At 43.2% G+C, this 24547-nt stretch overlaps 4 protein-coding genes and 1 pseudogene across 4 annotated transcripts; 2 read left to right on the forward strand and 3 right to left on the reverse strand.

Annotated features, from left to right (window-relative positions):
* Positions 1 to 24547, forward strand: part of LOC140189847 (histone H2AX-like) — an 836563-nt pseudogene that overhangs the window by 9305 nt on the left and 802711 nt on the right.
* LOC140190058 (histone H4) lies at positions 7135 to 7446 on the forward strand. The gene has a single exon (XM_072246499.1). It carries the CDS (start codon positions 7135 to 7137, stop codon positions 7444 to 7446), a length of 312 nt encoding a protein of 103 aa, XP_072102600.1.
* LOC140190299 (histone H2AX-like) lies at positions 7703 to 8391 on the reverse strand. Its single transcript, XM_072246904.1, has one exon. It carries the CDS (start codon positions 8389 to 8391, stop codon positions 8011 to 8013), a length of 381 nt encoding a protein of 126 aa, XP_072103005.1. The 3' UTR covers positions 7703 to 8010.
* Positions 11684 to 12094, reverse strand: LOC140189979 (histone H3). Its single transcript, XM_072246362.1, has one exon. It carries the CDS (start codon positions 12092 to 12094, stop codon positions 11684 to 11686), a length of 411 nt encoding a protein of 136 aa, XP_072102463.1.
* Positions 12984 to 13616, reverse strand: LOC140190093 (histone H1-like). Its single transcript, XM_072246574.1, has one exon. The coding sequence runs from the start codon at positions 13614 to 13616 to the stop codon at positions 12984 to 12986; it is 633 nt and encodes a 210-aa protein (XP_072102675.1).

A 24547-nucleotide genomic window follows, 5' to 3' on the forward strand; every position in this document is an offset into this window, starting at 1 on the left:
AATACACAAGGAAATGACAGCTGAAATTTAGTTCAGACAAATCCAAAGTGTAGACTTTTGGTCAGTTAAGCCAGGGCAGAAGATTACACATGTGAGATGTAGTGCCCTGGAGGGCACTGCATAACTGCAGACTGGTGGGAAGAATTCCTAAAAGTGAATACGTAGGTCGACACGGTGGCAAAGAACGTGAATGACAAACTTGCTGTCATTGGTTAGGGCAATGAGTACAAGAGTCGGGATGTTGTATTACAACTGTTGAAGATGTTGGTATGATTGCTCTTGGCATATTGTGTGCAGTTCTGGTCACCGAGCTACAGGAACAATATGATTCAGCTGCAATTGCTGCAGAAAGCATTTTACAACAATGTTACTGGGGTGCTGGAGTTACAAGGGGAGACGGATAGGGTGGGACTGTTTGTTCTGGAGCACAGGGAGATAAGGGTGAATTTAAAGAGGTATATTAAATCCCTCTGTAGCCTCACACTGTGTAAATTCCTTCCATCCCCATGACCCTCTGAAATGTCTACTCTCCCACTTCGGTGGGCCAATTGCATCGTTACTTCCCCAGTCAGATTAGGGACCTGTGACCAGTGGTGGGCTGCAGGGATCTGTGCTCTTCTATTTGCCATTTACACCACACTCTGCATCCGTAAAGCAAACAGCATTATGAAGGGCCCTACGCACCCCTCATACAAACTCTTCTCCCTCCTGCCACCTGGCAAAAGGCACCGAAGCATTCGGGCTCTCACGGCCAGACTATGTGACAGTTTCTTTCTCCAAGCCATCAGACTTCTCAATACCCAGCGCCTGGACTGACACCAACCTACTGTCCTCTACTGTGCCTATTGTCTTGTTTATTATTCATTGTCATGCCTGCACTGTTTTGTGCACTTTATGCAGTCCTGGGTAGGTTTCTAGTCTAGTGTAGTTTTTTGTGTTGTTTTACACAGTTCAGTGTAGTTTTTGTATTGTTTCATGTCACACCATGTTGTCTCATTTTTACTGTGTACTGTTCCATCAGTTATGGTCAAAATGACAATAAAACGTGACTTGACTTGACTTAACATTGCATTTGTGTTCCTTAGCGCCAAGTCAACTTGCAAATTGACCTTTAGGGAACACTGAACAAGCACAAGGGCTCCCAAATCCCTCTGCACATCTGATTTTTAAAAATTTTCTCCCCATTTAGAAGATTGTCTACACCTTTGTTCCTTCTACCAAAGTGCATGACCATATACTTCCGGACACAATATTCCATTTGGCACTTCTTTGCCTAATCTCACAATGTTTCTAAGTCCTCTGCACACTCCCTGCTTCTATACCTGTCCATCCAACCATCTTTGCATCATCTGCAATCTTGACCACAAAGGCATCAACTCCAACAGCCAAATCATTGACACGTAATGTGAAAAGAAGTCGTCCCAATGCCGACCCTTCTGGAACACCACTAGTCACCACTAGCCATTCAGGATATTCCAATGTTGGTGGTTTAATGGACAGTGAGACAGACGGATTAGGAGTGTGGGATAGGAAATGGACCATGGGATTTAACAGAGCCAAGTGCAAAGTGAGGAATTATGATAATTTATTTCAGAACAGGGCTTACATAGTAAATGACAGGTCTCTGACAGGCTTAAAACAGAGACAAAGTGTTGACACAGGTAGACAAAGTGGTGAAGAAGGCATTTGGCACATTTGCCTTCATCAGAGTAGTGAGTACAGTACCTTGGATGTCATGTCACAGCATAGCAGTTAGCACAAGGCTTTTACAGCTCTGGGCATTCTGGAGTTCCATTTCAGCACCATATCTAAGGAGGGTACCTTCTTCACGTGAACACATGGGTTTCCTCGGAGTGCTCCAGTTCCTCCCACACTGAAGACATATCGTTAGTTGGAGGTTAGTTGCTCATTGTAAATTGTCGTGTGATTAGGCTAGAGTTAGATAGGTGGGTCTCTGGGTGGTGCAACTCGTTGGTCCGGAGGGGCTTGCATTGTGAGAGTATGAAGGTATATCAAGTCCTGAGGGACAATTTTTTCACAGAGAGTATGGTGGGTTAGTGGAATATTCTGCCAGAAGGTACTGTAGAGGTGGGTATATTTACTATATTGAAAAGTCATTTTGCCAGGTACATTGATAAGAAAGTGTGAGAGTGATATGGGCCAAATTGAGGTTGGGTTTAGCTTAGGTCAGCGACTTGATTGGCACTGAGTTGGGCCAGAGGGCCCATGTCCATGCTGCACAAATCACTGACTATATTTTGGGAAGTTAAGCTAAGGCAGGATGTACACAGTGAATGGCAGGGAGCTGTGAAATGTTGCTGAACAGAGAACTTGTGGGTTCCTAAGTCTACCACTGCCACAAGCCACTCATTCCAGATGATAATCATTTTTTGTGAGAGAAATTTACCCTTCAGGACCCCTTGAACCTCCATCCTGTCACTTTAAACATATGTTCTCTAACTTTCAACACCCGTAGCATAGGTAACATAGTCTTTCTATTTATCCAATCTATTCCTCATATCATTCTCTGTACCCCTCATGTCACCTCTCACCCCTTTCACTACAGCAAAGTCAAACCCAGCTTCATCACATCACATCACATCTGTAGTGTGGTGACAAGAACTGTACACAATATTCCAAATACAACCTAACCAACTCGTTGTACATCTGAAACATGACACCACAACACTTATACTAAATTCTTTGGCTGATGAAAGCAGGCAGACCACACACCTGCTTCACAAGCCTGCCAGCCTGTGATGCCACTTTCAGGGACTGTGTAACAACACCTGAGGCATCTGTAAAGGTACTTCAATGGACAAGGCACAGAGTGATATGGAATTAGTGCAGGCCAGTGTGTTTAGTATAGGTGGGCATGACAGTCAACACAGATGTGATGGGCCAAAGGGCCTGTTTCTGTGCTGTACAAATCCATGACTTCATAACACTCCACAATTGCCTGCAGTGACTCTGGCTGCCTTGGACCTCAGCTCTGAGCTTGTCTCACTGACCCCCATGTCCTCTGAGATGATACAGGGAGCCTCACGCTGTAATTCAATGTCAGTTCTCTCTCTTAATACTATCCATTTCCATCTGAACCTTTCCTATCGATGTACCGATCTAAATGCTTCTTGAATACTGTAATTGTACCCACTTCTACCACTTCCTCTTGCAGCTTGTTTCATCTACCCACCACCTGTCTGCCTGTCTAGGTACCATATCCGATGCAGACATTGGTGACCATGGTTTTCCATATAGATCTATCCTTCGTTTTTTGGATGACTTCAATTTCCTTGATGTGTAGCCACCTGGCTATGCTTTTGATGTACATAAGCCGAGGTCTTCCTCTAGGTTTACTCCCCTCAATCTTTCCAGAAAGTATGAATTTTTCGAGTTCATCTTTCCACATGATGTATCCTCGGAATCTGAGTTGTCCTTCTCTTATTGTTGGTATGAGTGAGTGAGTCAGTGGGTGTTCATGGGGAGAAGGTACCACCACAGTTTGTGTAAAATGTTGTCCCTCATGTCCCCTCTCTACTTAAATCTCTGCCGTCGGGTTTTAGACTCCCCACATGTGGAAAAAAGACTGTGGTCATTCACCTTATCAATACCCCACATGATTTTATACACCTACAGACTCACTTTGAAGGTCTCTACAAATCATTGGAAAGCGCACAGAGGAGATTTACCAGGACACTGCTTGATTGAGAGAGTATGCATTATGATCAGAGATTAAGGGAGCTAGGGCTTTACTCTCTGGAAAGAAGGAGGATGAGAAGAGACACGATAGAGTTATACAAGACATTAAGAGGAATAGATTGAGTGGACAGCCAGCACCTCTTCCCCAGGGCACCACTGCTCAATACAAGAGGACATGGCTTTAAGGTAACAGGTGGGAAATGCAAGGGGAATATTAGAGGAAGTCTTTTACTCAGAGAGTGTTTGGTGTGTGGAATGCACTGCCTGAGTCAGGGGTGGAGGGAGATGCACTCGTGAAATTTAAGAGATAACTAGGAAGGTATATGGAGGAATTTATGTGGGGAGTGATATGGGAGGCAGGGTTCAAGGGTCGGCACAACGTTGTGGGCTGAGGGCCCTGTACTGTGCTGTACTATTCTATGTTACCAGATTGATTGATTGATTTGTAGTTTTTTTTTACACATTAGTTTTTTTCAATCTTTGTTTGTGTGCAGTTCTTCACTGACTCTATTGTATTTTCTTTGTTCTGTTGTGAATGTCTTCATGAAAATCTCAGAGTAGTATATGGTGATATTCATACTTTGATAATAAATTTACTTTGAACTTTTCAAATTCAAAGACTAGTAGATTGTGGATGGAGTAAAGGACTATCAATGAACACAGAGGGATATGGATCGGGTAGGAAAGGCAGGGTCAGTTCAGTGGAGTTTTACATGGATATGTAAATATAAAGGGACTGTAGTGATATACAGTAGATGATAAACAGGAGGGTGTTCTGTACAAAGTCCCATTGTATCTCAGATTTTTGGATTTTCTCTCTGTTTTGAAAATAGTCTGCACATTTATTTCTACAACCAAATTTGATGACCATGCATTTTCCAACATTGTGTTTCATTTGCCAACCTTGTCCATTATTCTAGTCTGTCTTAGTCCATCTGCAGCCTACCTGCCCCTCCAGCAATCTTCATATCAGCTGAAAACTTGGCAACAAAGCCATCTATTCCATCATGAAAATCATTGATATTAAAAGAAGTGGTCCCAACACCAACCGCTACTCACTGGCAGCCAAGCAGAAAAGGATCCCTTTATTCCCACTCGCTGTTATCTACCAATCCAGTAAGCAGCCTCAAGTGTGGCAGCTTGTCAAAGGCCTTCTGAAAGTCAAAATATAGAACATCCACTGCATCCCCGTTATCTATCCTATGTGTAATCTACTCAAAAGAATTCCAACAGGTTTGTCAGGCAGGATTTTCCCTTAGGAAGCCAAGTACTCCAGAATCTCATCCTTAACAATTTACTCCAACATCTTCCCAACCACTGAGGTCAGGTCTATAATTTCCTTTCTGCTGCCTTTCTAAAAGAGTGGAGTGCCATTTTCAACTTTCCAGGCCTCTGGAGGTTTGCCAGAGTCCAATGATTTTTGAAGATCATTACTAATGCCCCCACAATCTCCACCGCTACCCCTTTCAGAATCTGAGGGTGCAGTTCATCTGGTCCAGGTGACATGTATCCTTAGGTCTTTCAGCTTTTTGAGCATCTTCTCCCTTGTAATAGTAACTGCACCCACCTCTCTTCCGTCACATCCTTTAACATTTGGCATACCACTAGTGTTTTCCACAGTAAAGACTACTGCAAAATATTCATTTACCTCATCTGTCATCTCCTTGGCCCCTGTTATTATTTCTTCAGCCTCATTTTTTAGCAGTTCTATGTCCACTCTCATCTCTCTTTTATTTAATACACTTGAAAAAGCTTTTACTACCCACTTTGATATTGGCAGTAACATGACTATCACATATCTTGGATAACTGACACAAAACCTCTTCAGATGTGTTTTCAATTCTTGGAAAATTAAATGATGGTTTTATCAAAAAAGAGCAAACGCAAAGAGATGAGTACAGTACTGAAATTCAAGTAAAACACAGCTCAGGCAGTAAAGACAGAGAAACAGAGTTAACATTTCAAGCAGAAGCCTCTTCATCAGGTACCATTCTGCTAACATGCTTTGTTGCATATTTATTCCTGCCCAAATGTGCAATCTCACTTCCTCCCATAATTTCCCCTCCTTACTCCATCTTCTCTACTAAGGTTCCCATCTCTCTTTATGTCACCAGTAAGTTCAGAATTTTTCGCTTTCCTATGAAAGGGAAGCTTCTCAAATGGACATCTCAGTTTAGTGCAACCACTCTTCCCTTTATCCACAGATTATGTTACTACACCAAAGATTTCAATATATTTGCGGAAAGTGGAATCACTTTCTCAAAACCCTGTTCACTTTGCCAGATTTCTTGAAGTTTTGGAGATGTGCATTTATTCCCTCTGTGGTTACAGATTCAAATGTTTTTGGGACAGATGGTTAACTGTATGTAGGTGACCAGAACTGCGCTCAATACTCCAATTTAGACCTCATCAACATGTTACACAACTTCATCATAACATCCCAACTCCTGTACTCAGTGTTTTGATTTTTGAAGGCCATCCTGTCTACAGCTCTATTTACAGTCCTTGCTACCGGTGAAAACACTTTTAAGGAATACTGGGTCTGTATTCCCAGATCACACTGCAAGCTTCGACAGTCTTCCTCGTTGTCCACTACATCCCCATTCTTTGTTGATCCATTTTACAATATAATCACTCAGTTTGTGATATAGATGACAAAAAAAAAAACAGACCTAGCACTGATCCCTGCTTAAGAGGGGAGGTGATTTAAATATAGAAAATGATGAGGAGTGGAGATAGTGTAGGTTAGAGTGAGTTTTCCCCCCATATCAGGAGCAGATAAAACTGCAGGACATGGGGTTTGGTTGAAGGGGTAACAGGTTAAGAGAGGATTTGTTCACCCAGACGGTGGTGAGTTCCTGGAACACTGTACCGGAGACAGTGGTGGAAGCAGAGCCGCTGATGGTGTTTTCAAAATGTCACATAAATTCCCAGGCTACGGAGCAAGTGCTGGAAGAATTAATTAATATGGATGGATTCCCATTGGTTGATATCGATGTGACGGGCCAAATGGCCTGTAATACTGCTGAAACAATCTCTAAAAATCGGAATCAATGAACCTCTACTACAAGAAACACGCAAACCTGATAAATATGATAACCGTATTCACCATCTGTCTCTGTGTCGCCATTAACCAATTCCACAGGGCCCTCGTTCTTTCCAACAGTTTCCAACGGTTTATCCAGAACGCTAATGCTGTTCTGTTGCGGCTAAACCACTGGAAATTGACGGTCGTGGAGCTGAACGATGAGAGGCCGCTCTCTGCTCTGTCCGTCCGCCTGCCTTGGTCTCCACCCCTCCCCGTCTCTCCCTCTCTCCGCATTGTTCGTCAGCGTCTCCACCCCTTACCGCCTCTCTGCCTTTCTCGGGCAGGTCGGGGCGCTGCGTATAAAATGAGGCAGCAGCAGTCGGTTCGTCACTGAGTGAAACGGCATCATGTCTGGCAGAGGAAAAGGAGGCAAAGGACTCGGGAAAGGCGGAGCCAAGCGGCACCGTAAAGTGCTCCGTGATAACATCCAGGGCATCACCAAACCAGCCATCCGCCGTCTGGCTCGCCGTGGCGGCGTCAAGCGAATCTCGGGTCTCATCTACGAGGAGACCCGCGGTGTGCTAAAAGTTTTCCTGGAGAATGTGATCCGCGATGCCGTCACTTACACGGAGCACGCCAAGCGCAAGACGGTCACTGCCATGGATGTGGTGTACGCGCTGAAACGCCAGGGCCGCACTCTCTATGGCTTCGGCGGTTGAGGAACTCCTGATTCTGAACACAACACAAAGGCTCTTTTAAGAGCCGCCCACCACCTCAGAGACAGAGCAGTGACCCGGAGCAGAAATAGATGATAAGCAGAATTGTTTATTGGAGAACAGACCCTTTGCGTGTTTATCCGTACTTTCATCATTACAGTAGCTGGAGTTTAGAAAATGCTAAAAAGAAATGCAATTAAAATTATAGTACTTGTCCTGTTCCGCAGAAGTAACTCCCTCAAAGTAACATTTCCAGGAAGATTATTTATAAAGAAAACTAGCAGCCAATCTTTTCGGACCGGCTGAAATCCGACCGCCAGTCACACATCGGTATCGGGGTACAGATGATTTCGACATTTCGGACTGTGCATCCAGCGTAAACCTGTGAGTTGCGTTTCGCAGTAGTAAGGAATTTCAATGCACCCTGCCTGCCAATTAGTACAACAATCTAATCCGAACAAGAGCCCTTTCCCCCGCGCTTCAGGTATCCGCAGAGCAGCCCTTTCACAGACTCTGTGAGTGGCTCTGAAAAGAGCCTTTGGGTCATTGGGTTCAGATTCTGTCTCTTCACTTGCTGGCTCCGCCGGTTTTCTTGGGCAACAGCACGGCCTGGATGTTGGGCAGCACCCCGCCCTGAGCGATGGTCACCCCGCCCAACAGCTTGTTGAGCTCCTCGTCGTTGCGGACGGCCAGCTGCAGATGCCTGGGAATGATGCGGGTCTTTTTGTTGTCCCGGGCCGCGTTGCCGGCCAGCTCAAGGATTTCAGCCGTCAGATACTCGAGCACAGCAGCCAGATAGACCGGGGCTCCAGCACCCACTCGCTCAGCATAGTTACCCTTTCTCAGGAGCCTGTGAACACGGCCCACTGGGAACTGCAGTCCTGCCCGGGAGGAGCGAGACTTGGCCTTCGACCGAGCTTTGCCGCTAGTTTTTCCTCGTCCGCTCATCTTCACGATCTCGGCAATTTTTCCACGGAGAATGAGGGAATGCTTCCGGCCCTCGTCCTTCTTGTACCTTTTGGGGGAATGCAGCAGAACGTGTATGATTGGTGCTGCAACGCCCAATGACATTGGAGATAGAAAAAATAATCCAGTCAGAGAACTTCCCCCATTCACCAATCAAGAAACAGCAGCAGAGTCACGGAAAATATCCGCTCATTCTCCTAAAAGAAACTGAAATTTGAAACAGCCCGCCAAAAATCCTTCTTTTAATGCTCATCTAAAATGAAATTATTGCATGTCTGTTTGTCGGCTTGATCTCCACATTCACTAATTACTGGAGTCCCCCACATTTAATGTAAGTGCAGCTACTATTGCAACACTGGCTGGGGATTTAATTCACCAATTTCTTTAAAATAAGAAACGCTCAGAACAAAACCCGCTTCTCAGCTGCTGTTCGCCGTCGGTCATTGTTCGCGCATCAGGTTATGGACGAGTTGCTCTTCTCAAACGGCCTGAAAAGTTTGTAATGTAAAAGGGGACAAGGGAAGTAGATATCGGACCACTTGCAAATGACTGGAAAGGTAAAAATGGGCGAGAAGGAAATGGTGGACGATCTGAATAAGTATTTTGCAATTGTCTTCGCTGTGGAAGACACTAGCAGTATGCCAGTGTTCGAGAGTGTCGGGGCAGAAGTGAGTGAAATTGCAATTACTAGTGAGAAAGTGCTTGGGAAACTGAAAGGTCTGAAGATAGATAAATCACCTGGTATATACCCCAGGGTTCTGAAAGAGGTGGCTGAACAGATTACAGACACGTTAGAAATGATCCTTCAAGAATCTGTGGAATCTGGAATAGTTCCACAGGGCTATAAATTGCAAAAATCATTTCACTCTTCAAGAAGGGAGAGTTGCAGAAGAAAGGAAATCATTGGCCAGTTAGTGTGACCTTAGTGGTTGGGAAGATGTTGGAGTGGATTGTTAAGATGTGGTTTTGGTTACTTGGAGCACATGATAAAATAGGCTGAAGTCAGGATGGTTTCCTTCAGGGAAAATGTTGCCTGACAAATCTGTCGGAATCATTTGAAGAAATAACAAACAGGACAGATGAAGGAGAATTGATGGATGTTATGTACTTAGATTTTCTGAAGCTTTTAACAAGATAAGAGCCCATGGTATTACAAAAAAAATACTAGTATGGATAGAGCATTGGTTCATTGGCAGAAGGCAAAAGAGTGGAAATAAAGGGAGCCTTTCCTGGAGTACTGCCAGTGTCTAATGGTGTTAAATAGGTATCTGTGTTGGGACCCTCCTCTTTTTTTTTACATTATACGTCAACGATTCAGATAGTGGAATTGATGGATTTTTGCTAAGCTTGTAGATGATACAAAGATAGGTGAGGGAGCAAGTATCGCTGTAGAAGCAGGTAGTCTGCACAAAGACTTAAACAGATTAGGAGGATGGGTAAAGAAGTGGCAGATTGAATACAGAGTTGGGAATTGTATGGCTATGCACCTTGTAGAAGAAATAAAAGTGTACACTAATTCTAATTGGAGAGAAAATTCAAACAATACGAGGTGCAGAGGAACTTAGGAGTCCTTGTGCAGGATCCACTAAAGGTAAATTTGCTTGTTGAGTCGGTAGTGAGGAAGCCAAATGCAATGTGAGCATTCATTTCAAGAGGACAAGAATTTAAAAGCAAGGATGTAATGTTGAGGTTCTATAGGCATCCGTTAGTCTCATGAGAACATGGATATGCGCCTTGGATGTTTTCCAGGGTGCAGGCCTGGGCAAGGTTGTATGGAAGACTGGCAGTTGCCTATGCTGCAAGTCTCCCCTCCCCACACCACCGATGTTGTCCAAGGGCACTAGGGCCGATACAGCCTGGCACTGGTGTTGTCGCAGAGCAATGTGTGGTTAAGTGCAAGGACACAACATGCTGCCTCAGCTGAGGCTCGAACTAGCGACCTTCAGGTCAGTCGCCCGATGCCTTAACCACTTGGCCACGCACCAACATTGAGGCTTTATAAGGCACTGATAAGGCCTCATTTGGAGTAGTGAGCATTTGGGGCCTCTTATCTGAGAAAGGATGTGCTAACATTGTGGAGCTATCAAAGGAATTTCATGAAATCAAGTCTGGGATAGAAAGGGTTGTCATATGAAGAGCTTTTGATTGCTCTGGGCAAATGTAGAAAGGCTTCAATATAGTGGATGTGTAGAGTAAATGTCCTGTGGTGCGGGAGTTCGACACCAGAGGTCACAACCTCAAAATAGAGGGATGTTCATTTAAAACAGAGATGGTCGGAATCAGAATCCTTTATTATCGGCAAGTATGTGGGCACATACAAGGAATTTGATGCCGGTTTCCCTGAGCTCTCGCTGTACAGAATAAAAAAAAACAATCAAAACAATAGTGCAAATAATCGTGAACTATATACAGTGAGGTGTACCTGTGTATGTACAGGTGGACTTGGTTTGTAATAGACTAAAATTCAAGTGTTCATAAGACTGATGGCATACGGATAGAAACTGTTCTTGTACCTATTTGTCCTGGCATACAGTGATCTAAAGCACCTACCAGAAGGAAGTGATTGGAACAGAACAGAAAACAGTTAGGCTGTGCGTCCTCTATCCACTGCAATGCAAGGATTGCCACCATTTTCATAGTATAAAATGGGAGTTCATTAGAAAAACCTTTTCTCAAATGATGAAATGATGGGACATAGACTGCTGCACTGTTGTTATGAGACACTGGGCCTTTAGAATTCCATTCCGTCGTATTGATGAAGCACAGATGGAGAAACCACTACCTCTTCAGTTACACACCCAGCATATACTGACAACCTCTCCCAAAGTCAACTCTTCCCCAGTTAAAGCAAATAGACAGGGAGGAATAATGGATAAAGCCACGTAGGAGCATTGTTCATTTTGGATAAGCACATGTTCCCTGCCTGATCGTTTCCTTCCCACCCAAGGAGCTTGGTTTTCCAGAAAAATTCTGAGTTGGATGATCATCCTCGTCCACTGAGGACAAACCAGTAACTCATAGCAATGTGCAATCTTCGTAAATACATTGGCACTCACCCATTTCCCCCTGCAGAGCAGAAATAGAAGACGTAACAGAACAACACAAATGTTACCCAGCGGCATCGAACTGCTGATGCTCCGTGTCGATGAGGTATATCGGGGCGGGGCTGGCATGTTTAACAAAAGCTCAGTGAACAATAACAGACAGCCCTTTCCACTGCTGTGTTGGTGGCTCTTAAAAGAGCCTTTTGTTGTGTTCGGTGTGGAGATCGGATTTAGGCGCGCTCTCCGCGGATGCGGCGGGCTAACTGGATGTCTTTGGGCATGATGGTAACTCGCTTAGCGTGGATGGCGCACAGGTTAGTGTCCTCAAAGAGTCCCACCAGATAAGCTTCACTGGCCTCCTGCAGGGCCATGACGGCTGAACTCTGGAAGCGCAGGTCGGTCTTGAAGTCCTGAGCGATTTCTCGGACCAGGCGCTGGAATGGAAGCTTACGGATAAGCAGCTCGGTGGATTTCTGGTACCGACGGATCTCCCTCAGAGCCACAGTGCCAGGCCGGTAGCGATGAGGCTTCTTCACTCCGCCCGTGGCTGGAGCGCTCTTCCGCGCCGCTTTGGTGGCCAGTTGCTTGCGGGGAGCTTTCCCACCAGTTGATTTGCGCGCGGTTTGCTTGGTTCGGGCCATTCTTCTTCAGCAGTCAAAGGAAAACTTCCAATACCGGGATCGGAATAGCGGAACAGACGCAGGAACCAGCTTTTAAAGAGTAGATGAAGTGCCGCCCCACTCTCTGATTGGCTGCAATGGACATCTCCATTGCAGGCCCTAACGTTGCGATTGGCTGCTTTTCCATCACCAGTTTGAAGCTGGCCGGTGGTGGGGAATAATACCCATGACCAAATATGGAAACTGGTGACTCAGGGTCGGAATTTAGCCGGTCTGATTTAGCAGTGATTTGGATGGCGGTTCAGTTTGAAATCGCCCGCCAAATCCAAGAGGCAAACAAAAGAAAAAATTGTTTCAACAGCAACCAGTTTTCTTACAATTAAAATAATCACGAATTATCAAATTTCACCTTGATGTAAATCATCGATCGTCTTCATTCAATTAGCTGAATCTGAATGTTTACGTTTTTACTGAATAGCTTTTCGCGGTGAGTGAATTCAGTGTTGCCGGAAACGGGAGGACAAAGAGAGAAGACTGAGATTGATTTTAATTTCTGCTTTTACTAAATGGTTTTGTGGAAAAACAGCCACAAGGTTTTCAAAAGGACCACAGGAACCAACACCGAAATGAATTGCTGCTCAGTACAGTACATCTTCAAAACATTCATTACAACCAAATAAATTATCAATCTCTTCACTCTCCAAAGTGCTGTTCAAAGGCAAACCGACGGCCGCTGTCTCCTTTTATCACATCACCCTGACCTGCCCGAGAGAGACGGAGAGGGAAGCAGAGAGACAGCTTCAGAGTAATAGAGGAGAGAGAGACCTCTATTTTCCAGCTCTTTTGTGGGAGATGTGAGTGGCTCTTAGAAGAGCCGTTGGTCTCAGGTCTTTAAAATGTGTATTTTTATTTACTTTTTGGCAGTCGCCTTCTTGGCTTTCACGGATCTTGCCTTCGGTTTGGGTTTTGCCGACTTTTTGGGCGCCCTCGTCTTCGGGACTGCGACCTTCTTGGGGCTCTTGGTCTTCTGCGCTGCCTTCTTGGCCGCTGGTTTCTTAGCAGCCGCTTTTTTAGCCGTCGGTTTCTTAACACTTTGTTTCTTGGCGGGAGATTTCTTAGCTGCTTTCTTGGCTGCAGTTTTCTTGATCGCTGGCTTCTTGGTCTGAGATGTCTTGGCCGCTGGTTTCTTCGCTTTTTTCACGATTTTCGCGCTACTGTCCTTTTTAGCGGCCTTCAAGGAGCCGGAGACACCTGCGCCCTTGGTGTGAATCAGGGAGCCGCTTTCCAATTTCCTTTTAATGACCATCTTGATCTGACTTTTGAGCTTTTCCACATCGACGCCGTTGGCGGCCAACCCCTTCTTTATCGCGACTATGGACACCCCTCGGGGACTGCGGCAATCCGCCACAATCTTGTCGATCTGTTCGCTCAGTTTGGGACCGGCTGGCTTGGTCCGGGCGACCGCCTTCTTCTTCTTGGGAGCCTTGGTTGCAGCAGCAGGCGTCGCTGGAGGAGCGACTTCAGCGGCTGCGGTCTCGGTCATGTCGGCGACTCTGTACAAACTCTCGCAAAACTCAGAACTGAGTGAGAAATGAAGAGAGAAGCGGCGGTTCAGAGTTATTTAAAGGCAGCGAGCGGACGGGGCGGAGACACCTTATTGTCAGCTCCTGGTCACTCTGTCTCTGTGCTTCTTTCTCCTCAAAAACACCCCCATTCCAATTAAAATAAGGCACCTCCATCTCCCAGATCGCTCTCTGTCTGTGTCCGAGGCCGGACTCTTTGCTGTAAAACAAGCTTGGTCCGAACTAAAGGCAACATTATTCATATAAATCCGTTTAATTGCTGCACTGACCTCGTTCTCTCCCGTGATCACCGGAATGCTCACCGTTTTCCGACTGAAATATCGAAACCAACTAAAAATATGGGCAATTCCCGCTTCAGGACTGAGTTGGGGAGCTGGGCCACCTCGTGATAGGGAAATCTTTTTATTTTCCACAGGAGGGACGGCGAAACGCGGCGACGTGATCGGACTCACAAACACAGCCGCATCGCATTCAAAGTGTCACTGGCTTGTCTTAAAAAATGCAAACAACAGGAATTCTGCAGATGCTGGAAATTCAAGCAACACACATCAAAGTTGCTGGTGAACGCAGCAGGCTAGGCAGCATCTCTAGGAAGAGGTATAGTCGACGTTTCAGACGAGACCCTTCGTTAGTCCTGATTTATGTAGTTTATCTGTTCTGTATCTTGCAATATTTAATTTACACACTTTGTTTATTTATGTGTAAGAAATCTATCGATTTTATCCTTTACACGTTAATTCGGAGAAACGTTGTCTCGTTTGACGGTATACATGTATATTGTTAAACGACAATAAACTTGATTTGTTTGACAGTGATACCAGGCTGAACCGTCAGGTCCCTCTCTGACACACCGTTCAGATCTGCACAAACTGTGGACCCAATGTACAGTTCCCAGCACAAGTTTTCCTCTCCGCTTCAGTGTTACCGTGTGTTGCTTGTAGATTCCCAGCTCAGCAACATCTCCACTTCTTTCTCTTATCTCTGGAGCCATATTTTTCTCCTGAGTAAACATTCATTACAAAACTCACCCACCTCCTGGGGCTCAAGATCTTGGTAGCCCTACTGATCTATAAGGGAACCGAATCTCTCCCTAACTACCCTTTCATTCTTAAGACAACGGGAGAACCTCTTCGGAGATTCCTGAACTTTACCTGCCAGATCCATCTCATACTCCCTCTCTTTGCCCTCCTGATTTCCTTCCTCAGAGCATACTCAATCTTTTCGTAGCCAGAAAGGGATTGGTTTGATGCCAACCTCCTGAATGAAATGTATGATTTCCTTTCTCTTTTAAAACTGAACCTCATTATCTCTCATTTGCCAAGGTTCCCCAAACCTGCCAGATTACCCTTCACCCCAACGGGAACATTCTGTTCCCAGACACTTGCTGTCTCACTTGCCATTTATTCATTTTCTTTCTTACAGGCTCTCCAAATCCACCTTGGCTCGTAACTAATTCCCCCAACGTTACCCTGCCCCAGTTTACAGCACTAACCTGTGGAGCTGACCGACTGTATCTTTCCCATCACTCTCTTAAGCTAACAGAAAGAATGAAGAAGGTATCAAAAATTACTACGGAACCTTGGTTAACTGTGGAAATCAGCCGAGGAATGGCTGTCTTACTGAACATCCAGACTCAGAAAAGACTTCAGAAAGAAGGCCAGTTCTCAAGAGTTTGGTTCCTCTTGTGACTGTACAGTGTCTGCGCTCTGTTCAGTCAGGACACAACGTTTGGGTTTATTGAGATACAGCACGGAAAAGGTATCTACAGCCCCTTCAGCCATGCTGGCCAGCAATCCACCAGTTAAATCCCCGGCAATTTATAATGACCGATTAACCTCCCAACCAGTAGTTCTCTGGACTGTGGGAGGAAACCGGAGCACCAGAGAATGTATAGACTCCTCACTGGCAACAGCAGGATTTGAACCCTGGTCACCTGCAATTTTAAACCTTTCCTTCCTGAAACTTCCACAAAACTGGCATCACAGATGGACAGGATGGGGAAGAAAGTATTTGGTACACTGGCCTCCATCGGCAAAGATGATTAGCACAGGGGCTGGAATGTGATGTTCCTTTTGTGTAAGACGTTGATGAATCCACACCCAGAATATTCTGTGCAGCTTTAGTCACCCTCATTAGAGCCACAGTGTAACTACTTTTTAAAGAGTGCAAAAAAGGTTTAGAAGAGTAATGGTGGGAACTGAAGGCCTGAGTTATGTGATGGTGGTGGCTGTGCTGTCCGCAAACTTCAAGCGAAGACATTAAGACCTGTCAGATATAAGTAGCCATGAATATGCTCACTAAAGGGAGATAATACTGTCATGACCCAATCTTCAAAGATTGGTTTATTCTCCATGGTGTTTCGCTGCCAATACAACCACTATTCGAATGGTGGGCCCCACTCAAAGGAAAAGTTACTTTCAGCTAATAAAGTAGTTTAAAGTAATAAACACAAGAAATTCTGTAGATGCTGGAAATCCAAAACAACATACACAAAATGCTGGAGGAACTAATCAAATGAGGCAGTGTCCATGGAAAAGAACAAACAATCGATGTTTCGGGCAGAGACCTTTTTCAGAATTGGAGATGAAGCAATTTGATAGCACAGGAGAGGGGACCACAGGAAAAAAGGAAGGAGGGGGCTCCAGGGAGAGGTGATTGGTAGGTGAGAAGAGGCAAGAGTCCAGAGTGGAGAAAAGAAGGGGAGATGGAGGGAATTTTTTTTTTAACCAGATGGGAAAATTGATATTGACGCCATCAGTTTAGAGGCGACTCAGGTGGAAGATAAGGTGTTGCTCCTCCACCCTGAGGGTGGCCTCGTTGTGGCACAAGAGGAGGCCAGGGACCCAACATGTAAGAATGGGAATGGGAATAAAAATGAAATTTAGGGCCATCACTTCGTTCCACTTTTAGTGGATGGAGCAGAGATGCTTAATAAAGCAGTACCCCAATTTATGACAGGTGTCACCAATGTAGAGGAGGTTACATCGAGAGCATCGGATACAATAGACAAACCCAGTAGATTCACAGGTGAAATGTTCCCTCAGCTGGAAGGACTCTTTGGGGTTCTGAATGGAGGTGAGCGAGGAGGCGGGTAGACAGGTGTAGCACTTTGGCCACTTGATACAAGCCAGAGGGGAGATTAGTTGGTGTGGATGAATGGACAAGGAAATTACTGGGAGGCGGGGGAAGGATTGGGGGTGTGGTAGGAAGGTGAAGTTATGTTTGGTGATAAGATCCCTTTGGAGGTGTAGTTTAAAGTAGTTTAAAACACATTTTTAAAAATTTAATCACTTAAACCCAAACAACACTCTCAAAACACATTAAAAAATCAAACAGTTGCTATCTTAAACATTTCCAAATTCTTGCAGAGCATTTCTATCTTATCTTGAATCTTGAAACATTATACACTGAAACATGTCCCGGCCTCAGGTTTCCCATTCGCATTCTCACATAATCCTTGGAGCACACCACATCGTCCCCTCTGTAACCTTCCCATGCTGGAAAACTCCCACATTTCCTCCTTCCTATCTCTCTGGTCCCTTTCATATCCTCATATTACTGTTTTTAGATTGGTGGCCTGTGCCCAGTGGTGTGTTGCAGGGATCTGTGCTGGGTCTCCTATTGGTTGTCCTATCCGGTATATTGATAATCTGGATGAGATTATAGGTGCATGATTAATAAGTTTCCAGATGACACCAACATTGATGGTATGATGGACAATGACGAAGGTTGTTTAAATTACAAGAGAATAAACATCAGTTGTGTAAATAACAAGGAAATGACAGCTGGAATTTAATTCAGACAAATCCAAAGTGCAGACTTTTGGTCAGTTAAGCCAGGGCAGAAGATTACACAGTGAGAGGTAGTGCCCTGGAGGGCACTGCATAACTGCAGACTGGTGGGTAGAATTCCTAAAAGTGCATACGTAGGTCGACACGGTGGAAAAGAAAGCGAATGACACACTGATGGCAATGAGTACAAGAGTCGGTATGTTGTATTACAATTGTTCAAGATGCTGGTAAGATTGCTCTTGGGATATTGTGTGCAGTTCTGGTCACCGAGCTACAGGAACAATGTGATTCAGCTGCAATTGCTGTAGAAAGCATTCACAACGATGTTACTGGAGTGCTGGAGTTACACGGGGAGATGGATAGGGCGGGACTGTTTGTTCTGGAGCACAGGGAGATAAGGGTGAATTTAAGGAGGTATATTAAATCCCTCTGTAGCCTCACACTGTGCAACCTCCTTCCATCCCCATGACCCTCTGAAATGTCTACTCTCCCACTTCGGTGGGCCATTTACATCGTTACTTCCCCCAGTCAGATTAGGGACCTGAGACCAGTGGTGGGCTGCAGAGGTCTGTGCTCTTCTGTTTATCATTTACACCACATGCTGCATCCGTAAAGCAAACAGCATTATGAAGGGCCCCACGCACCCCTCATACAAACTCTTCTCCCTCCTGCCACCTGGCAAAAAGCACCAAAGCATTCGGGCTTTCACGACCAGACTATGTAACAGTTTCTTCCCCCAAGTCATCAGACTTCTCAATACCCAGCGCCTGAACTGACACCAACCTACTGCCCTCTACTGTGCCTATTGTCTTGTTTAATATTTATTGTCATGCCTGCACTGTTTTGTGCACTTTATGCAGTCCTGGGTAGGTCTGTAGTCTAGTGTAGTTTTTGTGTTGTTTTACACAGTTCAGCGTAGTTTTTGTATTGTTTCATGTAGCACCATGTTGTCTCATTTTTACTGTGTACTGTTCCATCAGTTATGGTCAAAATGACAATAAAAAGTGACTTGACTTGACTTAACATTGCATTTGTGTTCCTTAGCGCCAAGTCAACTTGCAAATTGACCTTTAGGGAACACTGAACAAGCACAAGGGCTCCCAAATCCCTCTGCACATCTGATTTTTAAAAATTTTCTCCCCATTTAGAAGATTGTCTACACCTTTGTTCCTTCTACCAAAGTGCATGACCATATACTTCCAGACACAATATTCCATTTGGTACTTCTTTGCCTAATCTCACAATGTTTCTAAGTCCTCTGCACACTCCCTGCTTCTATACCTGTCCATCCAACCCTCTTTGCATCATCTGCAATCTTGACCACAAAGAGATCAACTCCAACAGCCAAATCATTGATGTGTAATGTGAAAAGAAGTCGTCCCAATGCCGACCCTTGTGGAACACCACTAGTCACCACCAGCCAGTCTGAAAATTCCAATTTTGGTGGTTTAATGGACAGTGAGACAGATGGATTAGGAGTGTGGGATAGGAAATGGACCATGGGAGTTAACAGAGCCAAGTGCAAAGTGAGGAATTTTGATAATTTATTTCAGAACAGGGCTTACATAGTAAATGACAGGTCTCTGACAGGTGTAAAACAGAGACAAAGTGTTGACACAGGTAGACAATTTGGTGAAGAAGGCATTTGTTCAATTTGCCTTCATCAGAGTAGTGAGTACAGTACCTTGGATGTCATGTCACAGCGTAGCAGTTAGCACAAGGCTGTTACAGCTCTGGGCATTCTGGAGTTCCATTTCAGTGCCATCTGTAAGGAGCATACCTTCTCCCCGTGAACACATGGGTTTCTTCGGAGTGCTCCAGTTCCTCTCACACTGAAGACATATCAGTTAGGAGGTTAGTTGGTACCCCCTCACTCACTGCCCCGGAATGTATTATCTCATTAGATGCTGAGAAAGCCTTTGACAGAGATGAATGGCCTCATTTATTTAATGTTCTTGACAAATTTAATTTTAGTTTGACATTTATATCTTTGATTAAATTGTTATATTACTCCCCGGTAGCCTCGGTTTGTACAAATAATCATAGATCTCCTTTTTTTCGTCTTTTTCGTGGTACTAGGCAAGGTTGCCCTCTTAGTCCTTTACTATTCGATATTGCCCTTGAACCTTTAGCAATTGCTAGTCATGACTCACCAAATATGTTTGGTATTACCCATGGAAACGAAATACATAAATTATCATTATATGCAGATGATTTGTTGTTATACATCTCTAATCCGGAGAAGTCAATTCCTGCTATTCTAGGTCTGTTGGCTCAATTTAGTAAGTTCTCTGGTTACAAATTGAATATTAATAAGAGTGAATTATTCCCTTTAAATAAGCAGGTACCTATTTATAGACATTTACCATTTAAATTGGTTACTGGTTCATTTATATATTTAGGGATAACAATTACAAAAAAATATAAAGATTTATTTAAAGCTAATTTTTTACCTTTAATTGATCAGATTAAACTTTTGTTTACTAAATGGTCACTAATCTCTTTGTCTTTGATTGGTCGGATTAATGCTATTAAGATGATCATTTTGCCCAAATTTTTGTATATATTTCAATCGGTTCCAATTTTTATCCCAAAATCTTTTTCGATAACGTAGATTCAAAAATTTCTTCATATATTTGGCAGAACAGATATCCTAGGTTAGGTAAAAGGTATCTACAGAAATCTAAAAAAGAGGGGTGTTTGCCCTCCTGAATTTTAGATTCTATTACTGGGCAATTAATATTCGATATTTAAAATTTTGGTTACGAGATTTGGATGTATCTTGAAACCCACATTGGGTAACTCTTGAATCTAATTCATTACAAGGGTTTTCCTTGGGTTCGGTTTGAGGAACTTCACTTCCTTTTACTTCTTTTAAATCGTATAAACAAATGAATAATCCAATAGTTAAGCATACTTTACGTATATGGTTTCAATTCCGAAGATTTTTTGGGTTTAATCAATTTATTCTAGCAAGTCCCATTATATCAAATTTCCTTTTTCACGCTTCCACTATGGATCAAGCTTACTTTGATTGGAAAACCAAAGGTATAATATCTTTTTGCGATTTATTTTTGGATAATTGTTTTATGTCTTTTGATCAACTCTCTAATAAATATAACTTACCCAGATCTCACTTTTTTAGATATCTACAGATCAGAAACTTTTTAATTACTGTCTCTCCTAATTTTCCACACCCATATCCAATGGACACTTCGGAAAAAATTTTAGATTTAAATCGTTCTCAGAAAAGTGTAGTAGCAATTATATATAATATAATTATGAATTTATGTCCTGATGCTTCTAATAAAATTAAAGCTGACTGGGAAAGAGAACTTGAGATTAATATACTGATTGAAAAATGGGAAAAAATTCTTCAGTTGGTTAATTCATCCTCTGTATGTGCTAAACATATGTTGATACAGTTTAAAGTAGTGCACAGGGCTCATATGTCCAAAGATAAACTATCTCATTATTATTCTTATATTAGTCCAATATGTGACAGATGTCATTCCGAGATAACTTCTTTAACCCACATGTTTTGGTCATGTCCTTTGTTGGAAAAATATTGGAAAGATATTTTTGATATTATTTCAACAGTCTTGAATACAGACTTACAACCTCATCCAATTACTGCTATCTTTGGATTACCAATGATAGATTTAAATTATTTAACCTCTTCATCACGTAGGATGATTGCATTTCTTACTTTAATGGCTAGAAGATCCATTCTGTTGAATTGGAAAGAGATTAACCCTCCTACTGTATTTCATTGGTTTTCACAAACTATGGTGTGTTTGAATTTGGAGAAAATTAGAAGTGCGGTTTATGACCCTTCCATTAAGTTTGAAAAAACTTGGAGGCCGTTCATTCAGCCTTTTCATTTGATGTAATTTGATCATTTCCAAACTTGTTTTATCTTTCTGTACTGTTGGTGGAGAGGAATGGAGTCGTCGAAATTAAGGTTTTCTTCTTTCCCATTTTTAAGTTGTTAGTACTGCCCAAGTCTTTTAGCTTAGTTGATTAATTTTGTTTTTTTTGGGGGGGATGGGGTTTGTTTTTTTATTTTGTTTTTTTTTCTTTTTCATGTTTTTTTTCCAGTTTTTTTTTTTGCTTTGTATTATTCGTTGTTAGTTTTATATGATTGGGGGCTTTGTTAATTTACACTATTTGGTTTTGCAATTACTTTTTTTTAAGTGTAACAATATATCTCCTACTATTTGTATTATTGCTATGTTTTGTTTCTATGATTTGAAATTAATAAAAAGATTGAAAAAGAAAGAAAGCAGGTTAGTTGGTCATTGTAAATTGTCGTGTGATTAGGCTAGAGTTAGATAGGTGGGTCTCTGGGTGGTGCGACTCATTGTTCCGGAGGGGCTTGCATTGTGAGAGGATGAAGATATAACAAGTCCTGAGGGACAATTTTGTCCACAGAGGATGGTGGGTTAGTGGAATATTCTGCCAGAAGGTACTGCAGAGGTGGGTATATTTACTATATTGAAAAGTCATTTTGCCAGGTACATTGATAAGAAAGTGTGAGAGCGATATGGGCCAAATTGAGGTTGGGTTTAGCTTAGGTCAGCGATTTGATTGGCACTGAGTTGGGCCAGAGGGCCCATGTCCATGCTGCACAAATCAATGACTATATTTTGGGAAGTTAAGCTAAGGCAGGATGTACACAGTGAATGGCAGGGAGCTGTGAAATGTTGCTGAACAAAGAACTTGTGGGTTCCTACCTCCACCACTGCCACAAGCCACTCATTCCAGATGATAATCATTGTTTGTGAGAGAAATTTACCCCTCAGGACCCCTTGAACCTCCATCCTGTCACTTTAAATATATGTTCTCTAACTTTCAACACCCATAGCATAGGTAACATAGTCTTTCTATTTATCCAATCTATTCCTCATATCATTCTCCGTACCCCTCATGTCACCTCTCACCCCTTTCACTACAGCAAAGTCAAACCCAGCTTCATCACATCACATCACGTCTGTAGTGTGGTGACAAGAACTGTACACAATATTTCAAATACAGCCGAACCAACTGCTTGTACATCTGAAACATGATACCACAACACTTATACTAAATTCTTTGGCTGATGAAAGCAGGCAGTCCACACACCTGCTTCACAAGCCTGTCAGCCTGTGATGCCACTTTCAGGGACTGTGTAACAACACCTGAGGCATCTGCAAAGGTACTTCAATGGACAAGGCACAGAGTGATATGGAATTAATGCAGGCCAGTGTGTTTAGTATAGGTGGGCATGACAGTCAACACAGATGTGATGGGCCAAAGGGCCTGTTTCTGTGCTGTACAAATCTATGACTACTAAACACTCCACAACTGCCTGCAGTGACTCTGGCTGCCTTGGACCTCAGCTCTGAGCTTGTCTCACTGACCCCCATGTCCTCTGAGATGATACAGGGAGCCTCACGCTGTAATTGACCTGTCATTTCTCTCTCTTAATACTATCCATTTCCATCTGAACCTTTCCTATCGATGTACCTATCAAAATGCCTTTCGAATACTGTAATTGGACCCACTTCTACCACTTCATCTTGCAGCTTGTTTCATCTATCCACCACCTGTCTGTCTGACTAGGTACCATATCCGATGCGGACTTTGGTGACCATGGTTTTCCATATAGATCTATCCTTCGTTTTTTGGATGACTTCCATTTCCTCAATGTGTAGCCACCTGGCTATGCTTTTGATGTACATAAGCTGAAGTCTTCCTCCAGGTTTACTCCCCTCAATCTTTCCAGAGAGTATGAGTTTTTCTAGTTAATCTTTCCGCATGATGTGTCCTAGGAATCTGAGTTGTCTTTCTCTTATTGTTGGTATGAGTGAGTGACTGAGTGTTCATGGGGAGAAGGTACCACCACCATTTGTGTAAAAATTTGTCCCTCATGTCCACTCTCTACTTAAATCTCTGCCCTTGGGACTTAGACTCCCCACATATGGAAAGAAGACTGTGGTCATTCACCTTATCAATACCCCTTATGATTTTATACACCTACAGACTCACTTTGAAGGTCTCTACAAATCATTGGAAAGCGTACAGAGGAGATTTACCAGGATACTGCTTGGTGTAGAGAGTATGCATTATGATCAGAGATTAAGGGAGCTAGGGCTTTACTCTCTGGAAAGGAGGAGGATGAGAAGGGACACGTTAGAGTATACAAGACATTAAGAGGAATAGATAGAGTGGACAGCCAGCACCCCTTCCCCAGGGCACCACTGCTCAATATAAGAGGACATGGCTTTAAGGTAACAGGTGGGAAATTCAAGGGGAATATTAGAGGAAGTCTTTTTACTCAGAGAGTGGTTGGTGTGTGGAATGTAGTGACTGAGTCAGGGGTGGAGGCAGATACACTCGTGAAATTTAAGAGATAACTAGACAAGTATATGGAAGAATTTATTTGAGGAGTTATATGGGAGGCAGGGTTCAAGGGTCAGCACAACGTTGTGGGCTGAGGGCCCTGTACTGTGCTGTACTATTCTATGTTACCAGATTGATTGATTGATTTGCAATTTTTTTTACACATTAGTTCTTTGTCAATCTTTGTTTGTGTGCAGTTCTTCACTGACTCTATTGTACTTTTTTGTTCTGTTGTGAATGCCTTCATGAAAATCTCAGAGCAGTATATGGTGGTATTTATACTTTGATAATAAATTTACTTTAAACTTTTCAACTTCGAAGACTGGTGGATTGTGGATGGAGTAAAGGACTATCAATGAACACAGAGGGATATGGATCGGGTAGGAATGGCAGGGTCAGTTCAGTGGAGTTTTACATGGATATGTGAATATAAAGGGACTGTAGTGATATACAGTAGATGATATACAGGAGGGTGTTCTGTACAAAGTCCCATTGTATCTCAGATGTTTGGATTTTCTCTCTGTTTTGAAAATAGTCTGCACATTTATTTCTACAACCAAAGTTGATGACCATGCATTTTTCAACATTGTGTTTCATTTGCCAACCTTGTCCATTATTCTAGTCTGTCTTAGTCCATCTGCAGCCTACCTGCCCCTCCAGCAATCTTCCTATCAGCTGAAAACTTGGCAACAAAGCCATCTATTCCATCATGAAAA

This window comes from Mobula birostris, chromosome 29, assembly GCF_030028105.1.
Source record: "Mobula birostris isolate sMobBir1 chromosome 29, sMobBir1.hap1, whole genome shotgun sequence".
Lineage (NCBI taxonomy): Eukaryota > Metazoa > Chordata > Chondrichthyes > Myliobatiformes > Myliobatidae > Mobula > Mobula birostris.